Below are 22,445 nucleotides of genomic sequence, written 5' to 3' on the forward strand. Positions count from 1 at the left end.
TTAAGTACATCGTAGCATCGCTGATCATCTACAGATGGTGCCACTAAATATAATTTATCCCACTTGAGCCATCTCATTGTCATTGTTGGAACTGGAACTGGAAAGGATGGAATGAATCCAATTAATAGTGCTAAAATATGGTCAAAACTTATGGTGCTACCTGCTATGACATATGGATGCGAATTATGGTCCCACTTGAGCCAGTCACAGGTATATGATCTAGAAGTATGTCAAAGAAAAGCTGCAAGAAGAACTATATGTCTTGATCAGCGCTCTTCTATAGAGACAATAATTAGCAGTCTTGGACTGTAGTCAGTTGAGGGATATGTGATAAAATCAAAATAGGTTTCTTCAATAAAATCTGCAGAGCTAATGGTTTACTAGCAAGGAAAATTATATCCAAAAGAAGAATTCTTGACTTCCTTATACACGAGAGCGAGACCGTTGGTTTTGTTAAAGACATATATCGTGTTCTTTTGAAATGCCAGTTTGGCGGTTTCTTCCACCTATACGTGAACACCCTACTGCTGCGAAGAATCATTGTGGAGATCTAAATTTGAAATGAGACCTGAACTTTTACATTATGCAAGTGTCCTTACTACTCTTCAACCACTTGCTGTCGGAAAGTTTGGTAAACGTTTTCCTTATGAAATGTGGACTTTCGCTAACATTGCCTATTTAACTATGTGTTCAATTTCGACAGAGAATGAATATAACTGTAAACTCTGCAAAAGATTGACTACAGACAGAGTCAATCATATTACTGCCTACAAATAAACGATGAAAATAAGACTATGTTTGAACAAATAATAGATGCAATAGAAATTCTAGACTCACACTGGCTTTTATGTTAATACAATGATTCATTACTTCATATCCTTTTGGGCAATGGAGTGGACATATTTGATCCTATGGATGATCAATCATAGCAGGCATTCATGTGTGTGGTGGCTGATGGAATAGACACAAAGTACAGAAGAACAAATGAACTTGAAAACTATACCTGATATTATGCTTGTTCAGCAAATTAGGGAAATGGACCCATTTCATTTCTATCATATAAATTATTTACTTTTGTTCTAATTCAGAGCCATTGTGATAATCCATTTAAATCGTTCCACTCGAATGGAAATAATCCCAATTCCTTTATTTCCTCTCTTAATTTATGTTGCTTATATATGTGGTAAATGTACATGTGTGTATATATGTATATTTGTGTGTGTATGTGTGTGTATATATGTATATATGTGTGTGTATGTGTGTGTATATATATATATATATATATATATATATATATATATATATATATATATATATATATATATGTGTGTGTGTGTGTGTGTGTATAAGTGTGTATGGATATATATGTATGTGTGTATGTAAGTACATGTGTGTATATGTATGTATGTATGTATACATATGTGTGTGTGTGTGTGTGTTACGATGACTTTAATATTCGAATGAATTACCACAAAACTTTAAAAGTGCATTTATTTCAGGCTAAAGTTTCACAGGAGGCAAAACGAATTCTTAAAAAGAAACCTACAGATAGGAGCAAAGAGGAAATCCATTATGTATGTCTATTTCTACATTAGAAAGATTAATTGACAAGTTCTGAATTATTCAATAATAGATGCAGAATTAGCCGACAATTCGGCATAGTTTTTCTGAACCGGGTCTCTCTTTTCCAATTTAAGATTTATTGGTTCTATCATGTGATAATGATTGATAATAACTTTGAAAGCTGAATCATTTATTGTTGTCATACGATGGACAGTTTTTGGCACTTACAAATAAAAAAACGTTAACAGTATCGTCATAACCTGGCCGTCTGAAGTAGGTACCGTTTAATAAACCACATGCCCTTCAAAAATACGGGTTCTCATACTACTTAGTGGACACGACATGTTGTATTCTTGTCACTAGTCACCTGTCAATAAACAATTGCATTATATAAAATTGCATACAATATCGCTCATGATCTGCATTACTATCGTATTAGTTTATTATGTATCAATAATGTATTATCTAAAACATAAGCAAGATAAGAATAAAGAAGGGTAGGTGTTGGCTGCTTTAACGAGGACCTTAATGTTTTGAATAGTAATATCAATAGAAATGATTGCTGAGACCGTCACCAATGGAAGAGCCTTACATTATATTTCTACATATTTGCAACAACTGTATATATATATATATATATATATATATATATATATATATATATATATATATATATATATATATATATATATATATATATATATATAAATTAATTGTATTATTTTTGTTTGGACGAATTTGCAACATGTTCTTTACTTTTGTCCTGATTGTCTCTTGTATCTTCTAGAGTGTTATTACCATATAATTTGAAATACAACTGTGGTGATGTTGAAAACTTAAATAAATTACCTCTTCCCTAAGGAACCGCAATAAATAAGAAATCGTTTTATTGTTCCTGTTTAATGTGTCTGCCAGTTCATTACATTTTGGACTTATCTTTTTGTTATTGTTGTTTTCAGATTCAGATAGCGCTGAGGAACTACAAGTCGATTGCAGAGTACCCGGTTCACATGCAGAAAATGATAGCCCAGAGATCGTGGTATGAAGCGTAAGTATGAATATGATATCCCAGATTACGCTGTATGAAGCGTATGTATGAATATAATAGCCCATATTACGCTGTATGAAGCGTAGGTATGAATATGATATTCAAGAGATCGTAGAATGAGGCGTTATCATGAAGATGATAGCCAAGATAATAATAATAATAATAATAATAATAATAATAAATAAATAAATAAATAAATAAATAAATAATAAATAAAATTTCTCTGATCTACCTAGTACACACAATTGTCGAGATCCTGAATCGAAGGCATACTTTTCATCTCGATAACACAGAAGCTCATACTCTCTGAGGAGTGCGTTTTTTGCATTCCGTCAATAATGGGATATCATCAGCACCATTATCATCATCATCAGCAGCAACAGCAGCAGCAGCAACAACAACAACAACAACAAAAATCTAGTTTCATAGACCCGCATGGATTCAATTCAACATGTTTGGCGATAATTCCTAACTTTTCAACTTCCTTTCGCTGGAATATTTCAGATCGACTACGATACATCACTCTTTTGAAAAAGCCCGAAACTGGAACATTTCAAGGGTATTTCACTTTCACACGTGGATACGGAAACATTGAGCTGTACTGAAATCATTGCAAATATGGTCAGCCTAAAATTACACTTTGAATAATTTAACAAGTGTAGGAATGGAAACGGACTCAGAACTTTAAGACAGAAAAAAATCCTTATATTGTGATGACAGTTGAATAATATATCCAGCTCTATGTACTTTTGTCTCATAAAATATTCTTGCAGTGTTCTAACTTTAGTTGGAGTGGAAATGGTGATTTCAAACAAGTGACTAAATTCCGTTTGGAGTAAAACTGAGATTATTGTACACAAAACCCGGGTGATTTATATGCCTGATCAAATTTTCTTACGCATTTAGCATCACTTATGACGTTCTTCTATGCATCTTCTGTATACTCGCTTATAAGTTCAGTGAAACTGCAAACACATAGACTCCGATCTGCCGTCATACGATGCGCCTGCAGAAAGGGTTGAGTGTGTTTGTTCCTCTGGTTACTTCCAACAATCTGCATATGTCTGCAATATTCGACGGCAGATCGGTATCTTTGCAGTTTGCAGTTGCATTCAACCTATAAGCGGGGCCCCGAGTGGCCGAGTGGTCTAAAGATCTCTCCGTTACGGATCACTGCCATCTCACCTCTGCGTGAGTTCGAGTCTTGGATTCGGCTAATGTGGGTATGTGAAAAAGCTTGCCAGTAGCTTCTCGTGGGTCGGTGGTTCTTTCCGGGGCCTTCCCGGGTTCTTCCTCCACCATTAATACTGGCCGTCATGTATAGCCTATCGAGTGCTGAAAAATGGCGTTAAACCCTACAACGACAACAACTACCTATAAGCAGGAACAGACAGTACTTGATTTCGATGAATATGTTCAAAATAACTGTTAGGAATTAACATGAGCCTTCTGATGATGATACATTTCGTGTTTTTGAAATGGCTTGTACATATAGGCTTTCATAATGGTTTTCATAATCTAAAAAGAAATTAATGAAAGAGAATACAGCCGGTATAAATAACTATTTTGTGAGGCATCTAATGCCTTAGTCAGTTCCGTCAGTACGTAGAATCTGCCAAGGTCATAAATAACTATGAAAAAACAACCTTTTTCTTTTCTTGTTATAAAAATATCTCTTCCACGGATGCATTTCCTTTGTGTTTGACAAATGTATGCAACACTTTTAATCTCAAAGCAGACCGAACTTATCTTTTCCAGTCCTTCTGCTATATATCCTGAGTCTATGTTTATAGAATATCTGCTGCATAGTCCGAGTCCGAGTCTATGTTGACCGAATGCCTGTTGTATAGTCCAATTCTTTGTTGATATGTCTGCTGTATATAGCCCGAGTTCTGTTGAGATAATGTCTGCTTTATAATCCGATTCTGTATTAACAGAATATATGTTGTATGGTCCGAGTCTATGTTGACAGAATGTCTGCTGTATAGTCCGAGTCTATGTTGACAGAATGTCTACTATATAGTCCTAGTCTATGTTGGCAGAATATATGTTGTATAGTCCGAATCTATGTTGACAGAATGTCTTATGTATAATCATAGTCTATGTTGACATAATATCTACAGTATATGCTTAGTCTATGTTGACAGAACATCTACTGTTTAGTCCGAATCGGTGTTGACAGGAATGCCTACTGTATAGTCCGAGTCTTTTTTTACAGAATCTCTGCGTAGAATTTGATCCTAGAGTTAGAATTACAGCATAAATTCTAAGGATTGCATGTAATAAATAAAGCTGTTTGTATGCTAGACATAAATATTTCAGACCAGATTAAAGCCAGTTTTTAAAATCTTGACATTCGAGTAGTCTGACTTTTTTATATTTGCCAATGCAAAATTTTGCCATGCATTATATTTTCGTGGCCATTGACCTGTTGACTCATCTTTTCTGGCAAACCGCTGTTATTAATCTCTCTCTCTCTCTCTCTCTCTCTCTCTCTCTCTGACTTATATCTCTTAAAGTTATAAATCAGAAATCTGAACTTAAGCAATCGATTGCATGTTTGCAGGCCTGGTGGCAGGCTTAATATTGTTAGAACAGCTGTGTCGTCGATATTAAACGCATCGATCATGGATGTGAGTGCAGTGATTTGTTAATAACAGACCCGTCTTAATCATTAACGAGGTCAGTGAATTAAGTTAGCAGAAAAGCTCGTAGACCTTTATTAAAAACTTCCGTCATGGTATAGAAAGAAGGAGAAATGTAATTAAGTTTACCGTTTTAAATCAACCGCAACTCTATTAGGACGGCGTAACATTAATTTCTTTGACGGGTATACAAACTCACTTGACATTTGACGGAACAATGAAATGGAGATAACACATGTCGCTGCTGGCTCGTTGATTAACCCCCTTGTCTACCAAACTTTGGTCCAAAGCTAACGGTTTTGGCTCGTATCCAACCATCAATTATCAGCTGAAGTCTATGTTCTGACAATAATACAGCTGTCATAGACTATTAAGTTAAAACAAACTTTTCTGATAATAGACGTGAATAAATGAAGAATTCCTTTAAATGTCTTTGGTGAACACTCAAACAAGAGACGAATTAGCAGCATAAGAATTTCAGTCAAACATTTGCCTACATGAACAAAGAACAAAAAATAATCTGAAAGCAATTTCGCGAAGAACCAGCCAATCAAAATCATATATCCAATACCTCAAGTAGGAAAAAATTCCAGTTACATTCAAAACAAAGGAAATTCCGCATACTGATTGGACACTAATAATGGAGCGGAGAGATTGAAAAACATCTAGGTTTTACGTAGGTTTAAAGCCGTTTTCAGCACATAATAGGCTATACGTAGGGAACCACTTCCAAGCTTTCTTACATACCCACACTGGCTGAGCCCGAGATTCGAACCTACGAAGATGGAGGTGAGATGGCAATGATAGGTAAAGGCATACGCCTTATACCATGCGGCCAACCTGAGAGAGAGAGAGAGAGAGAGAGAGAGAGAGAGAGAGATCAGTATTGAACGTTTTAACATGAAATATGTTTAATTGCTATTACCTCGTTAAATCTGATCCTCTGATTTTCATCGTTTGTCAAAATATCGTACAAAACGTTTTAAAATTTGTTTCATATTGTCGTGCAAAGGAGCGCAGGGCAATTATCATTATAATATGAAGAATTACGACCACGCGTCTTCGTATCTATTTTAATTATGTATGTAAGTCTTTATCTTTAGACCTTTGTCACTATTATACAGAAGTCTAGTTTGAGTAGCAGTAATACGATACCAGTTGTTATTACTTTGCAGTCTCATTTCTAACATAAATATTCTCTCCTCCAGTCTCGAACAAAAATAGCACCGTCCCACTCTAATGCCTTAGTCAATTCCGTCATTGGGAATGTCTTCCTTCTTTTTGTTTTTGAACATCATGGGGATAAAAAGTGTCTCCGGGAGGTCAAGATTGTCACTAATTCATATTTATTTATGTATTGCGTTTGACTATTTTTTTCCCCCAGTCTGTGCGTTTATTTACAACTTACGGTGTCCCCGTATGTCATTTTGATGTTTTTCATACATGCTAATCAAGCGGTGTTTGCATAAATTAAAAAAATTTCTGTCAGCCTTTTAGCATGATACAACAAGCAAATGCAGTCCTAAAAAGGCTTTTTGGGATATTCATCCCACCAGCAGGATTGACAAGAGGGGCGGGGTGGGGGGCAACCGGGGACATATCCGGTATGGGGGCCCGAGCCGAACAACACTTTTCAATTTTATAAAAGATTTTTTTTTATTTGAACAAGAACTAGGAGAGGCCTGGCTGTTTCTTACCCCAGGGCTCACTCTACACTCTACCTCCCTGCATCCCACCTCTGTCGATTAATAAGTGTATTCGCAAGAACGGATGTTCTTTCTCCTAACTGTGATTAGTTGAGGTGTGTCACCTATCAGAAATTCACCGTTTCTATGGGAGCAGGAAGACGTACTTCCATTGTCATGAAGTCGCAAACGGGCCGACACTGGGAGAAATCCGTGGCACTTCCTATTTCGAACAAGTCGCTAGCTCAACGGTCTGTGAAAGAGATCAGTGCACTTTCCCGTTCAAGGAAGTCGTCAGCATGTATGAGGGAGCAAGGGCTCTTTCCGGTTGGGGAAGTTGCCAGCACGGCGATTAAGGAAAGAAGCAGGGGCATTTTAATGTGTTAAAAAAAAAGCACCGGCACCACCGAACATGTACCGCCTTTCCGGATATAGAAAAGAGCCGTCTTCTTCTACTCGCAAGTCAAAAGGGTCGCGATCTCGATTCATTCAAGTCCTTGGATAGGGACTTCTCGAAACCATTTTCATCGCCTAACCAGTAATAAATCGGAGACCTGTCCCTGGGCACAGGACACCAGGCACAAGGTCCGTCACCGTGCATCTGTCACCGGCTACCTAAGCGCCGGACAAGATAATACGCACAGAGGAGTGAGCAGCCACATATAGGGTAACGGACCGGTACAACACCCCTCTTTCCCTGTTTTCGATCAACGAATACTGGGCACGTGGAACTGAACCGGTAGGCGATTCTGCAATGTCTCACTGTCCCATAATTGCTATATGGATGATTTTCCCATGGCTTCATTGCTTGGTGGATCGAGAAGTCAGTAAACTCTTCCACTTGCCTACGTCGGCTTCGTTATTGGAGGAAGATGATTATTAATACCACTCCATCTCCTCTTGCATCGAGAGAGGATTGCCAATCAACTGATCCAATGTGAGAGAAGAGAACATATACTTCTGTCTCCCAGCGTCTGCAGAGACTAGACAATGAACTGTCAATTATAGTGGACTTGAGTGAGTTTGAAGGGATCCAGATCGTGTCGGCAAGTTCTAGTCACGTCCCTCTTCCATTCTGCGGCGCCTTGTTTCAGAGGCAATTTACATGGTGCATTCATCTGCTTAGCCACTCAAGCCTCCCTGGATGAAGTTGGGAGCGCCCCAGGTAAGGATTACAACCGGGACCTGAATCTGATTACAATTAAAAGTCGCTCGAAGCAAAGGAACTTTAAGTTCTACCCTTATCTGCTTAGCTTGCCGTTCCGATCTTTTTCTCAGCTGCTACTTCAATATTGTAGGGAGGAGTCTCTGCCAAAAACATCATTGCACATACTTTTGAGACTGAAGTCACGACAGGAAGAATTTTGCTAGTTGTCGAAGACATTTTCGGCGGAGAATCTGCTGATTTTCAGTACATAAAAGGTCTTTGCTGGATGACACCAAGGATCTATTGCGGTCGATTCCACTGGACGTGAAATCCTTATTCACTAGATTAATACCAATGGTAATATTTCAAAATTTTGAATCAACAAACGTGGCCATAAAGGACAGGAAGCTTATTTATCCGACAACATCACCAGTCAGGAAGTCCATAAAGGCGTGCATGTGGACAGTCTCCATAGACCTCCAGGATTCTTACTGCACATCTCCATCTTACTGTCTCACCGAAAATTCCCTTGATTTCGTATGGTTCCGTATGAGCAAGGAGGTATTTCGATTTTAGTCACGTCGATGTAGCCAGGTTTCCCAGGGTGATAGGAATGACTACAATTCACTTAAGATCGTTGAGTGAACATCATCCAGACTGGTTAGATCACCCTCAGAGCCTGCAACATTCCAGGCAAGAGGGATATCCTGACTGACAAGCAGCCCGGGAAGTTTTCACAAAATGGTCTCTGCTCCCCTTTTCAGCAGAGAGTGTATTCCCACTGTGGAGAGAGACCAGCGGTGGATTCGTTTACAACGATTCTGAGCAAAACTGTACCACATTCATTTTTCAGTTCCAGAATAGAGTGCAAAGGCTGTATATGACTCCATTCTGAAGTGGGAAGTCTTTAAACGCTTAAGGAAGTATAGCAAAATATTATTTCGCAAAGACACCCTTTAAAATCATAAGTACAGCAGTATCTATCTGTACGTTTACGCCATCCCACCTTTCAGAATAATCCCTGAAGTTCTTGAAAGAGTCAGAAAGTTTATGCCACTGCTCATCCTGGTAGTGTGTTATGGCGCATACTGTTGTCGTTAGACGTGCTAGTGGATGCAACCAGCGAGTTCCGCTAAGGAGAGATCTGTTGTTGCAGCACAATGGGTTGTGTCTGCACATCATCCACGTATGTTCAACTTTCACGTTTGGTTCATATCAAGCAATCCATAATCCAAGACCAGGTTCGTGCAGGGTTTCAGATTGCATTTCTCAGGTTAGAAAGCAACATCTCTCCAAGGGTAAGACGTCAAGTGAAGAATATCACTGGTCAACAGTGAAATCATTACTGACTTGAAAAGGCCCTAATCTGTAGTATTTTGGTGTGCCGAACACGAATATAACCGTGAAAAATTTGTATTGGCTCTCGTTTTGAAGATATTCATATACCTCATTTTCTATGTTTCACTGTGTAAATTTCTCCAGTAGGACTGCAGCAACATCCGGAATAATGATGTAACATTGCATAATACCATCATGCTCACATCATCCACAGTTGATTGCATCATTTTCTGATGCAATGCAATACTAATGCCATGCGGCTGCTGAAGTAAGTTGACGTCAGCAGTGTACTATACATGTGTAGGCCTATTATAATAATGCCAGGCGGCTGCTGAAGCTGACGTAAGCAGTGTACTATATAAAGCCCAATCAGATAGGTTCAGCATTTAAAATATTTTAGACGTTGTGCGAGACAGTTCAAGCTACTGTTACATAAAACTTATTATTTTATCCATTTACGTACAATAAAGAACAGTAATGCCTCGAAAGTGTGTTAATACCGCGGACAATTTTTGCTATATTTGTGGGGAAGTGACATTTGCCAACCAGAAGAAAAGTATCAATTCTCAAGTGAAGAAGGCATATCATCTTTACTTCGGATGCAAGGTTGGTGACCAAGACAAGCCTTGGGCTCCGCATATATGCTGTGCTACATGTACAACACAGCTTTCACAGTGGTTGAATTGCAAAAGGTCATCAATGCCGTTTGCAGTCCCAATGGTGTGGAGAGAGCCAAGCAACCACCTAAATGACTGTTACTTCTGCTTGGTTCCTCCTCTTTCCGGCGGAATAACGAAGCGAAAGAAGTCGAGAATAGTCTACCCAAACATTCCGTCTGCATTGAGACCAGTTCCACATGGTGAGGGACTTCCTATTCCAGAACCTCCAGCAGAATATTCTCTTGATTCATCTGACGAAGACAAAGGTGAGTCGACCTGTTCTTCTCCTGATCCATCAGCATGCAGTGATCCAGATTTTCACTGTGGTGCATCATCAACCCCACACAGAATAACACAGGAAGAACTAAATGACCTGATTCGTGATTTGGACTTATCAAAGAACAAGGCAGAATTGCTAGGATCAAGACTCCAACAATGGAATCTTCTAGAAGAAGATGTCACAATTACTGCATATCGAAAGCGCCACCAGCAATTGGAGCCTTTCTTCAGAAAGGAAAGTAATCTGATATTCTGTTCCGATATTGAGGGCCTCATGAATGCTTTAAAAATCACTCATGACCCACAAGAATGGAGACTATTTGTGGACTCTTCGAAACTGAGTCTCAAGGCTGTGCTTTTGCACAATGGAAACATTCTTCCATCTATTCCAGTAGCGTATGCTGTCCACATGAAAGAGACATACGATAACTTAAGGCAGCTACTGAATTCCATTGAGTATAACAAGTACAGCTGGCACCTCTGTGGTGATTTGAAGGTAGTTGCCCTTTTAATGGGACTGCAGCAAGGATATACAAAATACATGTGTTTCTTATGCGAGTGGGATAGCCGAGCAAGGGAAATGCACTACATGAGGAAGGAATGGACTCACAGGCAGAATGTAGCCATTGGAGAGAAGAATATCCAACACCCAGCTCTGGTTGAGGCTCAGAAAATCTTGCTACCACCCCTTCACATCAAACTAGGTTTGATGAAGAACTTCGTGAAAGCCATTGACCGGACTTTGCCAGCATTCCGATACCTGCATGAAAAATTCCCTCGACTCAGCGAAGCAAAGATTAAAGAGGGAGTTTTTGTGGGTCCTCAGATTCGAGAGCTTTTCAAAGATGACCGGTTCAACAACTTGCTGGAAGGTGACGCGAAACAAGCATGGAATGCTTTTCGCCTAGTTTCTACAAACTTCCTCGGAAATGTTAGGGCAGAAAACTATAAAGAACTAGTAGAAGACATGTTGATGAAGTATAAGAAACTTGGCTGCAATATGTCTCTAAAGATTCACTTCCTTCATTCCCATTTGGATTTCTTTTCTAGCAACTGTGGTATTGTTAGTGATGAACACGGCGAACGTTTTCATCAAGATATCGCAACAATGGAACAAAGATACCAGGGAAAATGGTCCACTACAATGCTGGCTGACTACTGCTGGACACTCCTCAGAGATGCTCCCGAACAGCTGTACAAGAGACAGGCGAAGAAATCTAAGATGTAGTCAATGACTTGATTTTTTATAGGTAGGCTATTACAGTTGACCTTTTACTATTGGAATGCATTTCGTTATGTAAACATTAATTTCTTGCAGATTACAAAAAAACTAGAGCCAATTTTGCAATTTGACTGTCATATTCGTGTTCAGCACATAAAAATTGATAAGAATTGACTAATTTTATTTCAGTAACATGACTTTTGTAAAAATTTGTTGTCCAGTGTATTCTGCATTAGTGCAGTAGGAAGCGCATTGGTCCGATCTGTCCTTCTTTGACTGCAGTTGAGAATTTCTTTTACTTTTTGAAGAAAATGACTGCTCAAGTTTTCATCAATAACTAATATCTACATTTGATCAAAAATACCCTTAAGTTGACTGTGAGCTCCACCATGGGAGTCGGACCTCATCAATCATTACGGATTCGGTAGATTGAGCTATTGAGACCATTCTGTCGCTCATTAATGTCTAGATATAACCTTTCATGTGTTCTTTGGGCGTTTTCTTAAGTGGAAATGGACAGAAACTTCTCTATCTCCTTCTCAGAGGTAACTCTGATATTTTAGCGGCCACCGTGTATTTGTGGAATCGTCTGCCTGTCATAAAAACTTTTATATCACTTCCTGGGAGAGTTATCCTTCATGAGAATTAAAGCCCACGCGGTTATGGTAAATATGGGCCTTTCTTAATCATTATTATCTGATGATATGTTTTTTTTTTTAAAAAAAACTGTCTTTTGGCGGCCTCACTTCACATTGTCCTTGTTCATTCTACTTTATTTCGATGTTGCACCGAAATCAAAGACTGTGTCAGCGCATCAAGTTGTCAACAATCTACCCTCCAGTCGGCAGATCATTGTGCTGGAAACAGATGGCGCATTCGTCTGATATCTAGTCTCTGGGCAAGAATATTCAGCAAAGTAATACAAAAAGAAAGGTTGTGCTGCTATTAAAATTCAGTTTATTATTATTATTATTATTATTATTATTATTATTGTTGTTATTATTATTATTATTATTATTATTATTATTATTCTATTTTGAGAGTTGTGGATTAAAATGTTGTGTGTTGAATTTACGGTAAAACTAATTATAATTATATAATCCTTACCTACTTTTAATACCTATACCCTCCTCCATCTAAGCTCTGATGCCATGTTAGTCTTGATGGAAGTCAAAGAAATGAACGATATTTCCAATGACGAAAATTATCAAGGCATCGGACCAAACTTCATTTGTTTTTCTTAAACCGATCACTTCTATTTAGACATTATGGGTTTGCAAACTTCATGCAAGATTTACTTACCTACGAAATGGAGAGAAAAAAAAATGCAACGTGCAAAAACTACACAGCTCCGAAAATGAAGATTTGACAACATAAGTATCCAATAAGCATCGTCAATTTTACGCTTTGCAAAAACACATCTTAACACATTTTTCTGGAAAGAACTGTGCTTAGTTTAAAATTAATCCCAAGAGATTATTAGATTGACTTAGTAAGACATTAAAATTAACAAAGTTTTTGGGCCACGTGTTTATAATTAATTTGTTGTTCTTAACAAACAGGCGTGCCCTCAAAGTTGGTCGGCGTATTGATAATATCCCAAAACTGGATATTAAATTGCCGGATAACTGAGTCGATTATTTAGCGACAACGGCGCACAGTTGGCATCGCACTGGAACTACTTTACATTAGTCCTTGATCAATTACTAACTGGTGGATGGAATTTTCACCTTGTATTGGGGACTAGAGGCTGTAAAAGAGATAGCAAAATCATAACAAAAGCAACATACTTGTATTTAAAATTAGATTAATACACTCCACACTACTGTTTTTGTTTAAGGAGATTAAACAACAATGATATAGGAGTAATGTATCTTATTATTAACAAATGCATGCTACGACTAAAATGTTTGTTACTTGAGTTATACATTCATAATTGTTACTATAAAAGTAAATATGCCGAGCACATGTGTCTGTAAACGCTTAAGGAAGTATAGCAAAATATTATTTCGCAAAGACACCCTTTAAAATTATAAGTACAGCGGTATCTATCTGTATTGTATTTAGTTTGTCAGTCACTTTAGTACTATGTAAACATGTCGTCAATGTCATTTCTACTTTCTAATTTTAATATTTTTGAATTCTTTAAAGTTTCGAGCCCAAACGAGTGATTCTTCGAGAGGGACACGTGCCTTTGTGTTTCTACTTCATTTTGTCTGGTTCGGGTATGCATTAGTAAACCTTGTCATAGATTGCACCCTCTTTTTAATTGGCTCTTGTTCAGTATTTTTCACATTTTCATATCAGATTTCGCATGTGCGCGTTATCTACGGAATAAAATGCTGACGATAAATAAATAAATAAATCACACATACCTTTTCAATCTTATTGATGAGAACAAAATTGACAATGCTTCAATTTATATGTAAATTTAAGCTGTTTCATATTTGATATAAATTTCATTTTTGAGCAGTGAAGAATTACAGTTTGCTTAAATATTACAAATAATGCGCACTCTTTATTTAAATTTACTACCAAGCATTTTTTTTCAGTCATTCACTGTTTGGTTGATCATTCATTCATTCATTCATTCATTCATTCAGCTGTGGTATCCCGGTTGGAAGGTAGCCATGTGAAAACGGTAATGTTCCTGAACAGAGGAGACAGCTTTGGGGACGTTGCCATCATGAATCACTCCCGTCGAGAAACCACAGTCATTTCCAGAGAACGAATAGAGCTCCTGTGTATGGCGGACACGGTGATGATTAAGCCTATTTTTTTTATACCGTATATACTCGTTTATAAGATAGTCAGACTGCAAAAACAAAGATCCTGATCAACTGTAGCATTATGCAACTGCAGATCAGGGTCTATATTTTTTGTTCTACTATTACTCCTAACAAACTACACAGACAAAGATCTGCCGGCGCATTTTGCTGATCTCGGCCTGTACAGTTTGCAGGTGAATTGTCTTATAAGCGAGTACAGACGGTAACTAATATAAAATTCAGTATATTCGCCGATAATATTTTGGTCCGTTTAATTTTGGCGCTGAACACAGAACGTTCTGAGAACAGCCGTAAGAAGTGAGTATGAAGATATCGAGGAACAGATTATTAACTCATTCGGCCCCAGAGGTTTTTGTCGTTTTTGCCTGAAATGTGCGTAGGAAAGACATTTGGGGGTGGGGCTATTTCTGAATACATCGTAATACATCGGCTTTCAACAGATTTTCCATGAGACTAATGCCTGGTTGTATTAGAAACATCATTTTCCATTGGTTATTTTGCTTGCGCATGAGCAGAAGGGTAAAAGTTGGAGGTTTTTTTTTTCGCTTAATGGACCCATCATTTTCGTATGGAGACCGCAATTTATTTCAAATGCCCACCTTATCCTAGTTTTTGCAAAGGTTCACCTGTCTGTGTGCAGTTAAGACCGGTATGCCTTAGATCTAAGGCCAAAAGGTCTAAAATCCGGACACAAAATCGCATTCCGATCTCAAGCGAATTTTGGGTGGAAAAAAACCGGGTCCAAAAAATGAGTTTTTTCTTTCTGTATTTTGTAGTACAACTGGAACTTCCAGATTATTTGATATCATTTTAGAGCTATATCTGTCTGCTTTTTTTATACCACCCACGTTGGTGTATGTTAAATGACCTTGATGCTGCAGAGCTTGGAAATAGGGTACAGCCTCATCACGCCTACAGACGGGATCGGGGCCGAATCGGTTAAGGCCACCAACTATGGTGAAAACAGCAACAACAAAAACGAAGCAGCTGCATCTTACTTAATCAGATGTAATTACGGCAGAACACGTGGTTAATCAACCAATTTTTATTGGTGCATTTTGTTTTCATTTATATTTACACTTTCCAAACAGTTTTCACTGAACATTAAGTCGAACTGGAATTACTGGAAATATATAACAACATTACACTGTGATTATGAAGAGCGTTTCTGTTTTAAAAAATCATCTTCCCCAGAATGTATTAGTTGAATAATAAGCAAATAAAATAACGTATTCTCAAGGATCCATGGCACATTGTTATAATCCCTCAGACAAAAAGATGAGTCATTCACCAAAGCAGATGTTATCGACATAAATAGTACACATGTGACACTTGGACTGCTTCTAATATAGTCACACATTTTCACTAAGATGGTATTGATTCATTATACAGTAAAACTGTATTCATTTATTTTCAGGATTTCATCGACACTTTTATGTCCGGAGGTATACGAGATCGAGATGATCCGTTTTTGAGGTAATACAGACAGACAGACAAACAAGCATCCATCCAATTCTCACATAGGAGACAGGACATTAACCTTTCCTCACTCGCTTATTATGTTTAATCTTTACGGGTCTTACTCGAAGTTTTAGCTGGAAAATCCTCAATATATTTGAATAGATTGATGCGCAATTACATAAATTACGCATCATTGCCAAAGAGTTATTGATATTATGATTTCACGTGAGAATATAGCTCTATCAGCAGCTGGTCCGAAAGCGGTATTACTGATTACTGACCCCTTTACTGGCTCCTCGGTTATCAATCATTTCAACGGCAGCCTTTACGAACCAAATCCGCTGTACAAGTGTCACTTGGCAATTTGCATACAGAGTAGGAGGATGACGGAGATTATGATAAAATATGTGAATTATTCCGTAAATAATCTGATCCTAGCAATCTTCGTACAAATTACGATGCAGTTTACAGTAGACCTAAAAAAAAGAGTGTTCTATTCTATTACACTAAATAGTAATACATGTATGTGATTGAGAGAGAGAGAGAGAGAGAGAGGCAGACAGACAGAGAGGTACATGCAATGTTTATTTTTGGATATATCTGTGATGGGCATTTACTCAATGATATAAATAAAAATAAATATAAATATTGCACTGAAGAATTCAGCAAAAATTTTAGCATGTCAAACAAAACTTATTCTTCTCCACATGCACCATGGTCTCTAACTTTGTCCATGGGATAAACCAGTCAAGCTATGACAGTTTAGTCTCCCACTTTATCCATGGGATAAACCAGTCAAGTTATGACAGTTTAGTTTTAGTTGTAAATGTGAACAGAGATATGACACAAGCTATGTATGCTACGGTTTAATATGACATTCTCAACTTCTAATTTCACTTCGCATCAGGGAATAGTATACTTTATAAACGTTTAATTATTCTCTACAGATCAATATCTTTCATGAATGGATGGCCAATCGAAAAGCTGATCGAGAATCCAAAGAAGTTCATTTTCTGCTTTTTCAAGTATGGACATTTTGTTTCACTTCCTTTCCCTCTTTATTTGTTTCTGTAACCTTAAAATAATTATTATGTTACCTTAGATTTTTTTTAAAAATCACAAACACAAAAGCATGATAACTTGAACATAGATTTAATCCAGACTTTTTATCTCTCTTTATCCAATATCTTTTCTTTTTCTCTTCATCTTTTTACTTTTACATATTAGTCAAATATGAAGAAGAGTAATGTGAATTTTTGTCAACTTTGAAACTTTGTGTTTCATTTTTATAAGTGAATTCCTCGAAAAGGCTGAAAAATATTAACAACAGCAAAAATTCATGTATGGCAGTAATGTAACAGCCAATGGTCAAAAACTGGCTAGTGACGCCACCCGAATTGTTTATTCCACATCAAGGTCGACAGATTCCCCGTCCCCCAACTAAAGCAAACTGTTAAACACTTCGTGAGTTTGACTTGATGTTTCCTCCAAATTTTCAAAAATCTTAAGAAAGCATCCGCTGTCACTGAATGATTCAAATACGCGCTAATACCACAAATAATTGTTCTAATCAAACTAAGGACCACACATCACGTGATTCTAATTCACACCTGTTTGGTTTCTCTTACTTCACTTTAACATTATTTAAGGTACCAGTCCAAACGGTATTTAATGACACGTACCACAAATCAAGTCCCAGACATCTAATACATAGAATGTTCCTTTATATATATTTACTAAATACTTATAAATGAATATCTACAAAGATAGCCTTTACGAAACTTACACATAAAAGAAAAAAGATCCCGTGAATACGATTAAGTATTACATCTGTAACTACTAAGTGACTAATTATTCGGCTTGAGAGACATCTTCCCAACACCTATTTCCCATAATTAAACACATTTTACTCATAAAAATAAAAATAGCACATAACTTAGGTTCTTCTTTCAGATCGTGCATAGCAACATTCTTAATCCGCACTGAATTTAATTATCTTAATTGGATCTACATTTAACTTACAGAGATAATGGATTTATTAAAATCATCGATCATTTTTAAATTGTTTTCTTCATATGCGGAAGAAAATATAACTTATCGATCTTGCAGGCGGGGAACAATATTGGTGCGGGATAGTACAGAAAGTGGCTGGATTTTTGTCGTGAGATCGGTATGTTTACTGCCTGAAATAGACCATTTAATGCTACTATCTACACTTAATGCTACGATCTGCTATCTATATGTGGCTTGTCTTAATCCAATGTGACCTACAACTGCAGGAATTTTCAACATCGTTAAATTTCAGAATAACGTTATATTTACCTTTCATTATTATAACAATAGTAGAAGAATCCTATTTCGTCCTTGGTGTTAATGTTATTTTTTGTTACCTATTTTCGGTTCTCTTTTCGTTTTTAAAAAATATTTCCTTGTCTTTTTTTCTTATTGAGGCCGTAGAAATCAGTGATTTTAAGTTGTATTTTTGCTGTCCACATGAGTGCTGATGTCCTTAGAAGAACTGGCTATACTGCTGCTTAAATTTTCTCGAGCTGTTTCAGAGTCAATTAGGTGTTTATCCTAGTGTTCCTCCCGTTAGGATTGGTACGAACCTAGCTACGATGTCGTAGCCTCAACTTGATTTGTTGTGGTGGAGGCTACGAACTGATCCCATATCATGTAATGGAGCAAAAAAAAATCATCACTAAAGTCAGAAAAACAAACAGTGTAGAAATCAACTACATAAGTATAATCATGTTGTGAAAGAAGTTTGGCTTATTTTGAATTTATTAAGCCCTTACACGATAAAATAAATTGGCATGGCTCCTCTAACCTAATCCTGTCCGCCATGACAGATAACGAGAGACTCTCGCCGTGACCCCATTTCTACATAAGGCTTGCCAGACCATATTTTGGATATTCTACGCTATATTATTATCAATCAAGTGCGAATAATCGCTTCTTGGTGGAATTTCAAAGTTGCCAATAAACCGTATTTACTTTTAATGCGCAGAATTTCTGACCCAAACGGCGCCAAATTTTTACTACGATTTGTTTACATTTCCAAATAAGGCGTAAATGTCATTATATGGCACACAAACAAACACGGCTGAGAACGGAAGTAATCATTATTTGAAATAATATGGCGGACGATCTAAACGAAAATATCGGCTAAAAAAGGTAAACGAGATTTTACAACTATTTCTTCAATGATTTTCGATACTTCCGGTATTAAATAAGAGGACTACTCAATTTATTGGATTATATGCAAGGAATATGTTTAAAGTGTTATTATTAGGCTAAAAGAGCGTCGGGTGTGAATCACACCCGGCTTGCTCCATTAACGCGTATATGCTCATGTTAGTACCCTGTCCACAAGGTACGAGTAAGGGTACTAATATTAGTACTAGTACGAGCCATGTATTTGATTTCTGAGTCTTTGAGATACTATCCCAGTGAGTAGTGAAGCCCCCCCCCCCCCACTACTCTAGTGTTTCCGTTAGGAGTATTACGACCTCTGTATCTCTGTTCCGGATCATTTAATGAACTTTGATAGCTATTATGCTAGTTTTACTTCTTTCTCCGACTTGCTTGACGTGAAGTCCACTAGTACTACATTCTTTATTTTACCCTACTCGTCGATCATTAGGACTTTCTACGGTCGACCAAGATGACGTCACGGTACTAACGCGATTGATGACATCATCTAGAGTAGCTGTACAGAAAAGTAGTGAATGAATAGTTAAAACGCCAAAATCTGCATAAGAAATTAAATATTTACTATCACAATGCAAAATTAAAAGGTTAATGCATTATTGAAATCCGTTAGAGAATTTACATACTTATTTGTCTTTGCTAAGCAGAGAATTGCTTATATATTCTACTCCAAGTCTATTTTAATATGTCACTCATGTATGTATCCCAAAGAAGTGACCAGACACGTGCCCATGTTATTTCGTTTATAATTTCAAGACGCGTTGCACTTTGGCGTGTACATGACATTTTTTAAAATTATTGTTGAAATGCATTTTTCTACTATTTTGTTTTATTTTTACAAATGATACCATTTCAGGGAAGTGCAAGCATTCTAAAGAAACTCTATCACGTTGATCCGATGAAGCAGGTACCTCAGGAAAACTTGCATAGTGATCTTAGAGACGATAGTAAGTTTGAAAAGTCAGTTTGAGATTTGGAAAAAGTTGTTCCATCGTTCGGTTCACTCTGTCAATATTGATTATACTGAAATACGTTATACATTTTGTACAAATGTCGATATGTTACAACCTATATTGTATAACTGAAATGTTGAGCTTCCATTGTAGTGTTAGGCCCTTTTTGGTCCTTAAGGGTGCTACATATATTTGTACATAGGAACAGAGAGTGTTATGTTCGAAAAGGTCAAAAGCTTGGGGGTTTTTTTCGATGGAAGAGGGGTTATATCATCAACATAAAATCGAGAACAATTTGACAATGTTTAAAGTTATTGTGTACAACCAGATTATGTAATTCTAATATAACAAACTGGAAGGGGGGTGGGTGGGCTGTCAGGTGTGGCGGGAGATAACTGTTACAATCGTTTTTTGTTCAAATAAATATATTATTCTTGCTTATTTGATATTGTAAAATGTGCTATATTTAAAGATCCAAAATGTACAAACTCGACACTGTTTCTTTTTTCTTTGTCACTTTGAATTTTGGCGCCGAAAGACAGCGCTCCCCTATTTATAACCTTTCCCAGACACCACGTGAGACAATTCAACCAATCACTGAAGGCATGGCAACCCATGTAACCAATCAGTGTCTTGTATGGTATGTCGTGAATTGGATAGTAAACAATACAGTTTCTGCATGGTATACAATGTCAACATTGCAAATACATAAATTACATAACAATAAGTATTTTAATACTGCAGGTCTTGTCTATGAAATGAATAAGAACATTTTATGAGCCCATGTGTATATGAAATTAAACTTGATGATAACTTAAGTCTTGAATAATTGAATCGATTCGTGTAGAAGTAATGTAATCCAAAATGGCGGACATCGTGATACAAGGATATACACGGACTTTTCTCGTCATGAATTTGTAGGCATTTTACAGAAATTACAAATAGCAATTGCATAAGAGCATACTATGTGTAGCAGATAAGCTAAACAGTGCGATCTGGAAACTTTATGACAGACTTTCAAAGACGTTTTACAGAAAGAACCTCCACCTCGAAAATAGATTACACATGTTAAGATCGGTTGCCAGGATTGGCTGCTAGTTTGATAGTCCATATACATTAGAGATGAATATCATTGCTATGCTTTGTAAGTAAACATTATAATTCATATTCATATGTACCATATTTATAAAAAAAATAAACTTAAAAGAAGCAAAGTGCGAAAATAATATCCGAGTCATTGTGACTCTAGCCATGGTCATTACATTTTTATAAACCGTATTATGTATAAACCCAATATGATTTATGAACCACATAGCATTATAAACCTCATGTATAAACCTTATCTTACGCATAAACTTCATATTATTTATAAACGTTATATTACATATATAAACCTCATCTTACGTTTAAACCTTATATTATGTGTAAACCTCATATTATTTATAAACTTCATATTATTTATAAACCTTATATTACATATATAAACCTCATCTTACTTTTATACCTTATATTATGTGTAAACCTCATATTATTTATAAACTTCATATTATTTATAAATCTTATATTACATATATAAACCTCATCTTAAGTTTAAACCTTATATTATGTATAAACCTCATATTATTTATAAACTTCATATTATCTATAAAGCTCAGATTATGTATTGACCTCATATTATGTGTAAACCTCACATCGTTTATGAAAAAATATAAAACCTAGCGAATAGTGATGTTCACCTTCTTGTCTAGAACAGAACACAGTACTTTAGAGAGATTAAGTTACTATATTCGCATGGTCCTTTTTCATAACCATGCTCAAAATGTATGCGTGCAATAATAGCATAATATTTCAGCTGAAATATTTCTCGTCATACATTTTGATTATGGAGTAGAAATAAGTCTGCTCGAAATTCCTGAATATATTTCCTGTCCTAGTATTTACGGGCTTATAATTCTCGGTTTATCAATGAAAATAACCCATTCCAAAAGTTCTAGTTTAATCCCTGTTTAGGTTTGCATGCCAACCAGATATGAGTAAAAATAGTGTGAATGTGATACATTTGTCTTTTCCTTTCTAATCTTCCTTACTAACAATCATTTGCTTTCTACGACAACATTCCGAATGATGAAGTTAGCTTCCCCGTCTGGTTTCAGTACTGAGCATGTCCAATAATGAGATCTGTCTCAGCCATAAGGAACAGATAGAGCTCCTACACGAGAAGTTTACCCAAGAAACAAAGCAGCGAAACCTTCACATCCGATACCTCGCGCTTCCCGAGATCAACATCGCTACCAACACCGCCTACAAGAAACAAAAACAAATGTATGAAGAGGTAGGACAGTTTAACCTCTCAATTCTATAACATGATCACGAAAATAATGAGCATAACAAATCAAAATGATGATGAGAGAAACAATGCATGTCATAAACCATGTTTAACTTA

The 22,445-nt window shown here is 36.7% G+C and overlaps 1 protein-coding gene across 2 annotated transcripts in view; it reads left to right on the forward strand.

Annotated features, from left to right (window-relative positions):
* Positions 1-22,445, forward strand: part of LOC149789279 (uncharacterized) — a 41,181-nt gene that overhangs the window by 12,298 nt on the left and 6,438 nt on the right. For both annotated transcript variants that reach the window (XM_089975466.1, XM_089975467.1), the window contains exons 5-13: positions 1,500-1,574; positions 2,523-2,611; positions 13,738-13,811; positions 14,190-14,344; positions 15,793-15,851; positions 16,784-16,861; positions 17,946-18,006; positions 19,906-19,996; positions 22,156-22,334. In XM_089975466.1, the coding sequence (XP_089831592.1) occupies positions 1,500-1,574; positions 2,523-2,611; positions 13,738-13,811; positions 14,190-14,344; positions 15,793-15,851; positions 16,784-16,861; positions 17,946-18,006; positions 19,906-19,996; positions 22,156-22,334 (861 nt within the window). The remainder of the gene's footprint in view (positions 1-1,499; positions 1,575-2,522; positions 2,612-13,737; positions 13,812-14,189; positions 14,345-15,792; positions 15,852-16,783; positions 16,862-17,945; positions 18,007-19,905; positions 19,997-22,155; positions 22,335-22,445) is intronic.

This window comes from Sinohyriopsis cumingii, chromosome 11 (assembly GCF_028554795.1).
Source record: "Sinohyriopsis cumingii isolate HCF-2022 chromosome 11, ASM2855479v2, whole genome shotgun sequence".
NCBI classification, from domain to species: domain Eukaryota; kingdom Metazoa; phylum Mollusca; class Bivalvia; order Unionida; family Unionidae; genus Sinohyriopsis; species Sinohyriopsis cumingii.